This window comes from Lethenteron reissneri, chromosome 28 (assembly GCF_015708825.2).
Source record: "Lethenteron reissneri isolate LAM-NWPU_2019-01 chromosome 28, ASM1570882v1, whole genome shotgun sequence".
Lineage (NCBI taxonomy): Eukaryota > Metazoa > Chordata > Hyperoartia > Petromyzontiformes > Petromyzontidae > Lethenteron > Lethenteron reissneri.
In genome coordinates, this window is record NC_083806.1 from 10,284,344 (window position 1) to 10,298,121 (window position 13,778).

At 54.2% G+C, this 13,778-nt stretch overlaps 1 protein-coding gene across 1 annotated transcript in view; it reads left to right on the top strand.

Annotated features, from left to right (window-relative positions):
* The window catches only part of NLK (nemo like kinase), a 172,614-nt gene that overhangs the window by 132,228 nt on the left and 26,608 nt on the right, over positions 1 to 13,778 (top strand). The window contains exon 4 of the mRNA XM_061562117.1: positions 12,748 to 12,854. Coding sequence (XP_061418101.1) covers positions 12,748 to 12,854 — 107 coding nt within the window. The remainder of the gene's footprint in view (positions 1 to 12,747; positions 12,855 to 13,778) is intronic.

Here is a 13,778-nt window from a genome sequence, read left to right on the forward strand (position 1 = left end):
CCTTCAAACCACGTGGGTCGATAGTTAAAAGGAAACGATGCAGCCGAACGTTTTGCGATAGGTCTGCACCCCCGATAGGTCTGCACCTTCCCTCCCGCATGCACGCCGCTGCCTTAGAGAGAGTTCGTAGATGAGGGGGTGAAGGTGCAGCCCCGCGGTTACATCGTCAACGCCACCACTGGCGAACGGAGCCCTCGGCTAGAAGGGCGCTATGAGACCTCCTTTACCAGTGGCAAAATATAGTAGTAGGCTTTTACCCTGGTCCAACACCAATGGAGACTAGGCTCTAAGGCAAGCTGTCTCGGGTGTGGACCAATCAACTTCAAGGACAGTGCATATCGTTACCATTATCAGAGTTGTTTCTTTTTGTTTGAATTTTGACTGCTTGTGTTGCGGTTATTGCAAACATGATGCCTTGTATTTTTCGATTTAAAGCTTTCGTGACTGCAGGGATTCATCTTCTTGGTTCTTTCGGTAAAGTCACGTAGAAGGGAAATAATAAAATAAAAAAAATACAACATAATAAAATAATGTAATAAAAGAATATAAGAAATATATATAATTAAATATTTATTTTGATTTTTTTTTTTTTTCCCTTCTACGTGACTTTACCGAAAGAACCAAGAAGATGATGCCTTGTATAAAGGTGTCAGTTTTGTACCAGTTTACAGGGTAAAAACCTACTACTAGAAGGCCGCTGGCTAGAGCCCCTCTCTCCGGGGTGCTTCGGGCCGCTCTTGCGCACTGGCCAGAGGCCTCGGGTCGAGGTGGCAGCACCCGGCCGGACGCTGCTGTTCGTCTGGATGGAGCGGATGTTGAAGGGGAGTGTGTAGTGGCGCATCGATGAATGTTGATTTCTTAACGCGCGTTTTGAATGCACGTGGGAGGAAACCAGAGTAGGTGGAAAAAAAAATTATGAATGGGCGGCGGTGGGGTGCGGGAAACGTTTAGCGCTTCATACAGACGCATTGAAAATAATTATTGGCTGTACGTCCGCTCTGCAGCCCCAACCTGCAACACCTGGTTTCCCCAGGCAGTCTCAAACGCAGGTACGTACGTACGTACGTACGCGTACCATGTGTTGAACTTCTTTCGCGTGCCGTACGTAGCCAACCGCGCTAATCGGAGGTGTGGTGGTGGGGGGGAAGGGACGATAAAAAAAAGTACGAAACGGAATCAAATTTTCCTCTTTGCGAGATCCTGCAGTATCATGGGAGTGCATTGGGGGATCGATGGGTCATTCGGATGGGGACCGCAGAGGTGTTATGCGTGTCATTGGCAGTTCCAGATCCCATTAGGAAACGGACTTAAGGATGTAGCTTTGAACATTATTGTGGGAAAAAGGTGACATTTTGTAAGATCCAATGACTGAAAAATGATGCTTTCAGCCCGTTGAAGGGAGGCATTTTCGCAGTTCGCAGCAACTGAACAAAGGAGGACGTTTTTTTTGTTACCCTTATTCGAGGATGCTAAGTGAATCATGGCCAGGCGTATGAGCTGACACGCGGCGTTCTTTATTGGTGGCTTGGCAAAAGACCTCGGGCGGTAGCGCGCCAGTGAGTCAAAACGCAACTCTTTGATGCCTCCGTAGATCTCGTCTCAAGATAAATCCTCATCTCGATCCAACGTGAACACCCAAACGCTGCCTTCCATTTGAAGATTGACATTTCAATTACTTACGCGTTTTTTTTCAGACGTTCGTGATTTTGTTCTTTTTTTTGTCGCCATCTGCAACAATTTCATAAAACGCTAATTCAGGAAGACTCGAACGCCTTCATTATGCTCGAGCTCAATTAACTTGTTGTCTTAGTGAAACGTTGACTTTCATCGTAATTTAGAGAGGGAAAAAAAAACCGTGATTTAGCGCCGTTTGAAGGGGGTTTGTGAGTGAAACCAGAGCTCATCCTGGTGAAGCTCAGGTGCTCGTTAATTGGTTGGTGAATCCTCTTCATCCCCTGTGGGACACGCCCCAAGAGAGGTTGGTCGCTGCTGCCGGCTCGGCCTTCACGGTCTCTCGCCAGCTGGTCTCGGGTCTTCTAGGTTCCCTTTTGCCCGGTAGTGTCCATCTTCGGGGCAATGTTTTATACACGGTCCCTGCTCCATTCTGAGAACATGTCCCGAGCCATCCGAGTCGCCATCTCTCGATGTCTGTGCGTGATGCTGGGTCAACCGGTCTTCTTGTACAGTTCGGTGTTGTGGACTTGGTCTTGTCCGGAAGATGCAGCGGATTCTCCTCGGGCATCCGTTATGGAAGCAGGTGCTTGTCGAAAGCTTCAAATCTATAATTAGCTCGTAGTAAAATTAAACGTTCTGACCCCGTGGCCCCCGGACTGGACTTCTCCTGAACGAGAGCTTCATATCATCGGATTCCTCCTCCTCTCCTCCGGTGTGAACAAACTGATTCTGATTCTGACACGGGGGCATGCGCCACCGATGTCGTCGTCGCGTTTGCCGTTGGAGGCAAGTACCCGCCAGCTGAGCAATGCCCCGCCGTGGTGTAACGGTGCGCACACTGGCACGGGGACCCAGACGTCGGCGGATTCTATCTCCCGGCGCGGCAGTTGAAGCAATCTGCGCGCGAGTTTCCTTAAATCCTCCCGCCTCTGTCCACCCAGCGTCGCAGTTGGTCAATTGTCAGGCCTCACATATGGCGAGTTAAAGTGTGTGGGTCCTCTGGCCGGTGTCGAAGGGTAGGCCTAAATTCCCTCTTTGGTGTGACTATCTAGAGCTCTGTCTACTCGACAGACCTTCTCTCCACCTGAGGACGGCTGCTTGCGTTGTGGCCGAAACGTCGTGAGAATTATTTTTATTATGTTTTATTTTTATTATTTTATTATATCCATTCTACGTGACTTTACCGAAAGAACCAAGAAGATATCTAGAGATCCTTCCAGTGCAGCACGGGCGTGAGCCGGTAAATTGCAGGACTGCACCGTGACGTCTTGATCTACGTAACTGTGATATCGTATCCTGTGATTTCTTAATCTGCGTAACTGCGAATGTCCCTGCGCGTCTCTAGCAAGAGGCGATGCTCTCGCCGCGGGCTCTCTCATCAGCCGGCTGTGTGTGCCATCCATATCGGCCTTCCTGGAAATTCTCGTGTTTGCATCGCGGATTCAATTGAAATGCTCTCGGAAGGAGAATTCCTCCCTTGTTTTAGCAACGTTCGGTGTGAGGCTTTTTTCCAGGTCAATAAATTACAAACATTCGTGACAATATCACCCCGGGTCGTTATAAAGCCCTCGGCTTGACGCATGAGCGAGCGCTGCGTGTACCCTCGTCTCTCTCGCTCGGTCCTGACCCTTCGCTGAGACTTCCTCGCTGCTTTGCCAGTGGCCCTCCCCGGACTCGCCACGGGATGACCGCACAGGTGGACTTCCCACAAAGTGGTGCTCATGTTAGCAACTGTAGAGGAATAACGATGACGACGACGATGATTATTATTGTGAAGGTGAGCCGAGTTTGACCCCACCTGGGATTTCAACTCTTTCAATTGAACGCATGTGTAGCCAGCCGTGCTAATCGGGCAGTGCGGGGGGTAGAACAACACTCACGGGTGACCTAAGCCACGGCTCGCAAGGCCCACATACGTGGCTCCCGGGCAGTTTCAAGTGTGGCTCGATAGAGATGCAGCCGATTCGTACTTTTTCACTTCACTCCGCACCTCCGATTAGCGTACAGACTATCGTTACCGGTGTTGGCCGTGAGCGGGGATCGAATCCGGGTCGCCAGGTTCGTAGCGCAGCGTAGCGCTAACTGCTCTACTACCGCTCCCGATGCAGCGCGCACGCACACGGGCTCCGGGACGCACACGCGGAATCCTCTCTCCGTGCTCGTCCCCTCCTCCCGCGGGAGAACGCCCGCCTGACGGGGAGCGCACGGCGCGCGACCGCACACTCTTTTCGCTATCGACTCGTGGTTTAGCCGACGTGTTGGCGATGTTGGCAGGGGGGGAGGGACATCATTGGGTGCCCCATCCCCCCCACCGCCCCCTCCCCCTTACGTGATTTGGAACGTGCTTTGCCCAGATTTGCCAAAACTCGAGGAGCGCCGGGGCGGCCGGTGAGGAAGGGACGGGCGAGAATCAATTTTCACGCAAAACGTTCGGCTGCATCGTTTCCTTTTAACTATCGACCCCGAACAAAATCCATTCCAGCGGCTGAAGGAGTTGGGGGGGCGGGGGGGCAGATGATGGATCCGCGTTATCTTTCCTGCCCATCGCAAATTGGATGAGAGTGTTGAGGCGGCGCGTGACGAGTGATTAATGTGGTCCCCCTCGCTTGCCGGGGCCATGGGTCACGCCCTCCACCTGAGCGGCGATCCGGCCACTCCTCCTCTCATCCCCCAGCGCCAACCAACCTCTCCGCGCCGCCGTTCTCCGGTGAACGCTCACCCCCTGTCCCACACGGCACGCACCTTCCGGCGAGCGCGGTTGGCTTCGTACGGCACGTGAAAGTGTGCGCTGGTGCCGAGCGCCACACGCACTGCGCTACGACCCGCACCTCCGATTGGCTACGTACTGGCGCGAAAGAAGTTCAACATGCGTGCATACATATGCATGTTTCTGGGGTTCATTGTGTGAACTGCGAGGTGGGCGACGTCAATCGGCTGTTCAAACGACGCGCCGGATACATTAGGCGCTCTGCCGTGTTTCGGGTTGCTCTAGATGAGCGCCTTGTTGTAGCTGTCAATCTTCCGCGCGCCTGAACACAACCCCCCGCTCCGCATTACGCGATGAGCTGGCCCAGGGTATCTGGCCGGCGTGGGATGCTGGGTCAGGAGAGACACTCCCCCAATACTTAACCACGATTGATTTTTCACTCTCTGAAACTTACAATTATCCGGGCTTGCCAAAGTGTTGCATTTTTAAACAGGAAGCGATGAAAGGTGACTTCTGTTGTCCTTTTACTTTTTCGCTTTGCTGCCACGGTGCAGTTTGCGCCGCGAGATGCCCTCGGAGCTGCGAGGCTTGTCCCCGCGGTGCCTCGGTGACTTACGAGGCACGGCCTTAGTCCCCTGCCACCGACGGATAAACGTCGCCTGGCCTGGTGCTTGGGCTTCCGCGCTTTACAACTCTCCGATACGTTTTCTGGTCGGTACCGCGTGTCGTTGGGCCTGCTTTGTCAGCAGCTGAATTCGACTTTTTATTTTTTTTTAGGAATTAAAATTCACTTCCTGAAGAAGGTCCCAACAGCTTGTGGAGCGAAACGTCTGACACACAAACTATAAAACTAAACAGCATTTTTATTTTACTGGGTAAGGGCCCCACTAGTGATCTGGCCACAAATGATAGCCCGACAGAGTGGCTCATGGTGTGGAAATTTATCGCAGCCACATACTCTAAAGGCGTGATGTTGGTTCCAAACTTGGAGCGGAAACACCGGAGGACCCGGAGAAAAATCGTCACAACCACGGGGAGAGCGAGAGAGACACGGAAACTCTAAATATACGGCAGGCGTCGGGGTCGCGATCGAACGCACGACCTCCCGTATACCATCACCAGGTCTTTAACCTTTTCGAAGTTGCCTTTTATTTGCCAGGATTCCACAGTGGTTATCCCCAAGTAAGGTTAAGGACTGGCCCACAGGAATGTGGAATGGCCAGCATGAGCCGCCACGGAAGATTACCATCTCGCCCACCGCGGTGCCCCCGTCCTGCTGGACGGCACGCGGCGCCAACCGGAATAGCCACGTGGAATGGGTCTGCTGGTCTCGCTTTTCCCGGTCGCTTTGACGCAGGCGCGCGTGGGCCCCCCTCGTGACGGCACGCGCTGCCCGGCGCGGCGCGGGGCAGGGGGGGCGGCGTTGCGGCGCGACGGGAGAACGCGGCCGCGAGAGTCGGCGGGCCTCTCCGGCAAATCAGTCGGCCGCGGCCAATCGCGGCATCACCACCACCCCCGTCACACACCCCGCGCCGTGTTGCCAACTCGGCGATTTTGTCACCAGATCTAGCGGCTCGGGTTTCCCCGAGGTGACAACAGAATTTCACTTTTCCCTCCCTCGATATATGACTCTGTGTGTCTAGATATAGGGAGCGGTAGCGTAGCGGTAGCGTAGCGGGTTCGATTCCCGCTCATGGACACCACCACCCTTAACGATTGTCTGAACCGGTCCTGGGCCTCCCCTAGGTCGACTCGGCCTCAACTGAGTGCTTACAGCGATGTGTAAATATCGTCACTAGGGAGACAAAGGCGGTCGGGCGTGGTGTTGGCCACCCACCCTCCTCGTGTGCCATGCCGGCCTTCATAGGTGCTCTGTTAAGGCTAGACGGGGGATCTTCGTCTTTGTTATCTAGATATAATGTATGTCCCCGCTCTCAGGGAGCTAGAGGGAAGCACGTATCCCCATTGACTGCCCTAAGCTAGTGGCAAAAATTCCACGTTCCCATGGTAGGGCACAGTTTCTCCGTTTTCGGTTTATCCTCACCGCTGTACGCTTATGTATATATGTTTGTGTGTTTGCACAGATGATCGTGTTAATAATTGCGTGTCTGCCGGGAATTATATATTCCGAACGTGTTGAACTTGGCACCGCACGTAGCCGACGGTGCCAGTCGGGAGGTGCGGTGCATGAGATTCGCCGCGCATCGTGCGTGCGCCCGATGCGTGTGGGGTTGGATCACGCGCGAACGCGAAGCTGCGTGCTTTTAAGTGGGAGGCGTGAAACGCTCGCATTTGCTCACGCACCGTTGTGGTAGAGCAATCCTCTGTAGGGCAGTTGAGCGGTGATTTTTAGCAAGCGGGCTTTTGTAAGCGCCGAAGTGGGGAAACGCTCGGACTTGAAAATCAAAACTAAGAATCGAAATAACGGCGGGCCACAGTCGCCGTTGTCGGCAACGTCAATGAGCGCGATGCGAGCTAGGAATTTTAAACGTTGCTTTAGAAAGGGGCGATGCCATCCAGAAACAAAAGCGATTTTGGCCAACGAACCGCGTAATTTTCCAAAGAATTTCGGTCAAACTTGGTGCCACCCATTTGGCAATCTCCGCCGCCATCGGCAGGGGCAGACAGATGGCAGGCCTGGTACATCCCCCGGATCCTCCCACCCATTCCGTGCCTTTACTTCTCAAATTTCTGCCGCTGATTAACCCCTTTGTTGCCACGTCTCCTGGCCTCCGCAGGCCCATTTGTCACGGCGGGCGGAGCGGACATCTGGTGAAGCGACCGCGTGCCTGCGTGCGTGCGTGCGTGCGCAAGCGCCGTGGGTGCGCTCGCCCCGATGTCTGCGTCAATTTTAATTCGTCCCCTTGCGCGAGCTCCGTGCCAAGAAAGCCAGCCGCAGATCACCGGCGCGTCTGCGAAGCATATTTATTGGATGGCCATGTCATCGCGTTGTTTAGCGCCGTACGGTTCCTTTGTGCTTCGCCCTCTTTGATTGCGTGCGGAGAATTAGGAGGAGGGAATGTCGTCGTCATCGGAAGATCTGTCTGGGTGATCCTTGGCTCATAGAGGGCACAGCTCGCAGGCAAAAGGGTTGCAAGGAGACTGACCCGTGCCATGGGAATGTGGAATTTCTATCCCTGGCTTTAGGGCTGGAATTGGAGATGAGTACCCCGCCTGAGCCCGACCCATGTCATGGGCCAGGAGGGCCGCCGTGTCATGGGCCAGTAGGGGCCGCTGTTTTATGGGCCAGTAGGGGCCGCTGTTTTATGGGTCAGCTGGTCTGGCGTGTCATGGGCGACCCAGGCCCGGCGTGCCTTTTGACAAAACGTGAAGTGGCGGACGGTGTGAAGTTCCCCCGCGCTAACGTGCGCGTTATTGCACTGCACGAGCCACTTTGTGTCGTGGGTATATATACAGCACAGAATGGATATTTGCGTTATTTTTTTAGGTTTTTTAATTTTAAAAATGTGTACGAATATTGCTGTGATTGTAACGGTTAGCAACACTAGACCCTGCAACCAGAGGTCATCGGTTCAATTTCATCTCCCGGCCACCGCAGTTGAAACAACGGGGAATGTTTTCAAATTCACCTCCCGACCCCCACCCGGCCACCTCTTCATTGGTCGGTGTGGAAGAGTAGGCCAAGTACCCTGCAGAGGCGCTCTCTTCGAGCTCCCTCTAGTGGAGGCCCTTGTACCAGCAGTGGTGTGAGCAGGCAATTGCAGCGCTGCACCTTTCCCCCCTTTTCTTTTTAAACATTTTAAATGACAATTATTATTATTTTAACTGCATAACCCTCGAGTGCTTTCTGTGCGTCGTCGTACCCGCCCCCCCGCCCCCGCACCTCCGATTCGCACGGTTGGTCCACGTACAGGTGCGAAAGAAGTTCTACACACATGCGTACGTACGTACAAGCAAAAAAGTGTTTCTTCTTCTTCCTCTTCGTGAAGGACGAAGGTGTCGCTTCTCGAGTGCACAGTGGGCTGCTTGATTTATGCTTTGGAGGAATGTTTCCGGAGACGATTGCGCTGACCTCGCCGATCGGCCGGGATGTTGTTTTACTTCGCCCCCCCCCGTCGCCACAGGACGCACAGCTGAGGATTCAGCATCCGGCCACGTCCGTGGTTAACGTTGTGCGGTGTGGCCCCCGCTGCCGGTAACATCGCAGCGCAGTCCCTGGCGCATGCAGTGTCGCGCGTGGCCCGATTCACAACGCACCGCTTGATTGGGGGGGGGGGAGGGAGTGGAGGGGGGTCGCCTTGGAATAATTGGGTACGTTGATCGGGGTGCTATGCGATGCTCGGCCGTCGTCATCACGAAGCGCCCCATCGACTCGCACGAACAGAAAGCGCCACGCTCGCCGTCTTTGCTCTTAGTTCTTTGCCCGGTCTTTATTTAATAATGCAAGTTATTGCCCCGTGGCAGGCTGGATGTTTCCGAGTACCGTATGCCATATTATAACAAACGCTGGTAAGTTATCGCTATAATATTTATAATATTTATCTGGCTGAAGTGGAGGGAGGGAGAGGACCTCGGCTGTCGGTCGTGCTTCAGTTCGAGTGCCTTGATTCGTGTTTTTTAATGTTTACGCCGCACTGAATGCACAGCACCGCCTCGGCGCCAGGCACGTGTCGACGAACTTGTGTCGGGGGAGAACGCGTGGGTCAGTGTCTCCTGAGGACAACCCAGAACATGCAGTGCTGTTGCTCGTCCATGTGCCGCGTAGCGACTCCAACACGTACGTTGGTTGTAGGGAAAGGCGCGAGGAGATGTCATTGTCTTCTGCAGCGTGCGTTCACGTCACCTTCCACCAGCAAAAGTGCCCCGAGCCTTCCCCTTTTCGCGTTGCACCGGGCGTGCCGTTCGCCGCGATGTTTCTCACCTTCCGGTCCGCAGTCCTCGGAGCCTCTTCGCATCATGCGGCCGTTGTGAAGGAGCTCCCGAGCTCGCGGAGCGAAACGTCGAACGTCGCGCCGACTGTGCGGAGCGAGAGAGAGAAGGAAAAGAGAGGTTGACTCTCGGTTGGAATTTTCACTTTGCGCTGAGGTCGTCTTTAAAGCGTTTGGAACTGAACAGTTTTTTAATTGATATACGAACGTTTTTTTACGCGAACAAGATTTTAAGTGAAAAAAAAACCTCCAACGTGGAAACACCAAACCGATCGTCATCGCAAGCCATGGTCAGTCCACTGCTCGTTGAAGGTCTCCCCACTGCTTGGAGAAGGTCTGCCGAAGCCGCTTCCGTTTCTCACGACTCTGTGCTGCAATAACACCAGCTGGCGTAGGTATGAAACATTAATTTGAGGCTTCTAAAAACTTTGTCACGGTTGAAGGGGAAGCCGACCGGGCCGAATTCTCGGCGAGCGCCCCCACATGTTACTCACGGCCTCGTCCTGCATACCAACGCACCCGTGCACAGAGCTCGGCTTGTACCGGGCGTGAACTTTGATGGAGGGCAATGAGCAGAGAACGTGAGCTCAGTTCAGTCTCACAAGCTGGGGGGGGATGGTACCAGTTGGAGCTTGTTCAGCTCTCTGCACCGTTTTGTATCACGGTATTTAATTTGCTGCGTGGCGCAAATTTCACCATCTTAAAAGTGCGCTCGCGCGTTGCCGTGGCGAAACGGTCGACACGCCGGGTGTGCGAATCTGTCGATCTCGAGGTCGCCAGTTGGACCCGTTCTCCCGGCGCTTCAGTTGAAGCACTGGGCAAGTGTCTTGAATACCACCCCCCCCCCCCCATAGCCCCCCATCTCACTATCCGCTCAGCGGTATATTCACTCTGTCGAGTGGCCTGACCGTGGGTGCGGCACAGTTGGGCGATCGGTCGGTCGTGTGCGGCAGGGTCAGGTGGAGGTAATCCCGCCTCTACCAAGACGTGCGAGCGGTGTGGAAGAGTAGGCCAAGTGTGACCCTCTTAGAGGGCCTCTCCTAGAGCTCACTCTGGCATTAGCAGTGGTGTGAACAGAGCACTTGCTCGGCTGGACCAGTTACTTTGAATGGACCGCGTACATTCACCGGTTGTATTCGCTACGTAACGATCGTGCCGGTTCACCAGAAACGCCTTGCTGATCCACAAGACGGCTTTCGGGAGGGATTTCGCGGCTCCGGTTTGGATAATGATTGGGCACCCAGAGGAAAAGCCATGCTCTCGTGAAATCGTAATGCTCAGAGCCCCACGCACATGGTCAGTCCACAGACTCGATTCATTGAATCGACCGAATCTATCGTGTGGACTGCATGCATCGCTGTTCTACCATCTACTGGCATCTCGCAGTCCTTGCTGCCCTTCGCCGCAAACACTTGGTCGATAACGAACAAGCGTTGCAGCATTGTGCACTCGGTTCTTTTTACTGTGGCGCTGTCTGAGGATCATTTCTGTAGGCAGTGCAGGGCATGCGTTGAAGTTAATGAATCGTGAAGCTCGCATCATGTGGACACAGCGCCCCTTGCGGTTTGTTACAACAAACCGTAGATGCAAAGCAAAAGTAAGACTGCAGGGTGGACCCATAAGTCTGGAATCGTAGGGAAAAATAACGAATTCGTATTTTTGTTTGTTTCTCCAGGCCCAAGATATCTCTTGGTAAGGATGAACGAGTCCAGATAATTCTACTCGTAGGAAATCGGAGGGAGGTCGCTGTTCAATTTAACGGTCTGCATCCAGACGGCGAGCCAATAACACAGAGCTGTGTTTTTCCGTCGATTCCAGACTCGTGGGACACCCCGTCTAATAGCGCGTTCGAAAACATGGCGCGAGGTGGCATTGGCCTCGCGCCTACAGCGATAGCACAGCAGCCCCAGCGCTGCGTTACACCTCCAAGCTCTCCGCGTTCTAAATTCCGGCAGAGCCCTCCCCTGGGTCGACTCGGCCTTAAACGGAGTGGTGCGGAAACTCGCTGCCGGGGTGGTGCTGGCCAGAGCGCGCCCCCCTGCCCATCCCCGAGTCCCATGCCACCCGTTAAGAGTTTACGATTTGCTCGCTCACCGCGCGGGACCCCGAGGGGGTTTGTAGGGCACGTATTCGCGCGGCGTTCATTCCGTTTTTCCGTAAACGATGCTATGAACCCGGCTGCACTTTCCCTGATTCTTGACCATGCGCCAATCGATGGAGGGTTCCGAATCGAAATCTGGCATGGTTTTCCCCTAGGTCAGCTGAGCCTAAAATGAGCAGGTGGTGGAGTGCGTGTCAGCATATGTGTAGAAGGGAGACGCACGGTGGCTGGGTATGATAATTGCCCCACGATTGGCCACGTTTTTCCGTCTTGGGTGCTCGCCCAAATGGTCGTTTGAGGCTAAAAACGCCGACCGTTGCATTTGTCGACGCGTCTGTTGGTACGCGTGTTACTGCATGCACGCAGAGGGCCAAGCTATTGGAGCGCGCTTTGCGTGCACCGTACATTTATATTTCGTGATGCCAACAGCCCCCCCCTCCCCTGCTGTACGCGTCTGTGTTAATGCTGTTGTGTGTGTGTTTAAACTCTGTGTGCATTGAATGCGCATGCACAGGGGTTGTGCATGCATAATAGACCTCATTGACATCGCGCTGTGGAGGCTTTCTTTCAGTACTGAATATAAATTAGTGGGGATGCGGCGGCTGCTGCTGCTGCTGGCTCTGCACGCGGGGCCGGCCGTGTGTGCGCAGCGGCCGCTCCCCCCCCCCCTTCTCTACAAATATACAAACATGCTCCAAACACGAGCAAAGGGAGCGAGCCGCGGAATCGCAAATCACGTGGTCGTGCAGTCCTGTGTTGTGCGTGGTCGTAACCTCGAACTGCGTTGACACGGGTTTTAGATTTTTTTTTTTTCACCGCGGTGAGGACGGGGAGGAGGGTAACGTGGGCGAGCGGTGGTGGCGCGGTTAGCAGCGGCGTTGGCGCGGCCGCCACTCGCCGGCAAAGGTTTCTCGCGGTTTTGAGTCCGGCGGCTCCTCCCCTCCCCCCACCCCCCTGGTTAATTCTGCGCTCGGCCTGCGCGATTAATCGTGCCGCGCGGTGGGTGTCGTTACACAAACAAAAAAAGATTCCGCGACCTTCTTCGTGAAAAGTATTCGGCGATACGTTGTCGGCCTCGCGTCTCAAAATTTTCAAATTTGGGGGGGTGGGGTGGAAAAGCCACATGGCGACTTTTCTCGCTGCGGGTGGCAGAATCGGCCCACTTGCAGGCCGGTGCTGCGTCGCACAGAGGCAGCTGCTGGTGGGGGTTGGGGGGGGTAGCTATCTAGGTAGCTGAAGTGCGTCTCAAGATGTGGGCGGCGCAGCATAAAGTATAAATACCGTGACCGACGAGATGCGGGACGATTCGAGTGACACGGCCTCGCGCGCCGGAGACCTCGGTTGGTGCCCTTGACCCCGGGCTTGCGCTGGCTCAGTTACGTGGTGACGGAGCTGATGCAGAGCGACCTCCACAAGATCATCGTCTCCCCACAGCCGCTCAGCTCGGACCACGTCAAGGTCTTCCTCTACCAGATCCTGCGCGGTAAGGCCCCCGCCCACGTGCCCCCCCCCCCACCCACCAGCAGCCAACAGAGCCCCCGCGGCCAATGGCGATCGTTGGCGTGGCCTCGCTGCGGCGGATGATCTCCCGACCGTACACACTATTTTAACCTGCCCTGCGCGAGTCACGGTTAAGCGGAGTGTGTCACGGAGGCCATGGTGGACGCGGAAATCGTGAATCAAAATAAAATCAAATAAATCATCCGTAAAGGCTTTGAATTGGACGTTAAAACAAGTTTTGATTTGGGCGCTTGCGTTATTCGCTTTTTAAAAGCGCCAGGCCAGGCGCTCGGCGTGGAGGTGTTCACGCAGCGTGGCGGGAGGGCAAATCGTGTGACCTCTGTACGAATATCTTTGAGTTGATTCCGATAGTCTCAATTAAACAGTTTTAAAAATTAATAGAATAACTTAATTCAAAAGCCTCTTGGTTCGTTTCTTTTTACTTTTAAATGAGGTTTGAAACAAGTTAAATTATTATATTTCCCCCCCCCCCTCCTCCCCCACCTCCACACCTCGGCTGTGAATTTTTACTAAAATGTACCGCAACGAAATTGAAGCCTACGAACGTTTACTGTACGAGATTGTGATGTGCATCTGGGTTTGGCCGCACAGCTTCGCTGGCCAGCTCGGTTATCACTGCCGACCCATTTTTGCCGACCCTTTTGTGCCGAGCTGTTTCACACCAAGCCGGCGGGGGAGGAGTTCCCCTGTGACCCGGTCATTCCTAGATTCGTGAGAACCTAAACGTTGATTCACCCGTATTCCCCCACCCCCCTGTCTTCTGATATCAAAATGTAACGGAACCATCGGCGGTAGCCCTTGCTTGCGTTCGTTGTCATTAGTTCCTCTTGGTCAACGTGGTCTCTTTTGAGCCATCGGGCCAAGACCATTTCCTTCCTTCAGTGTC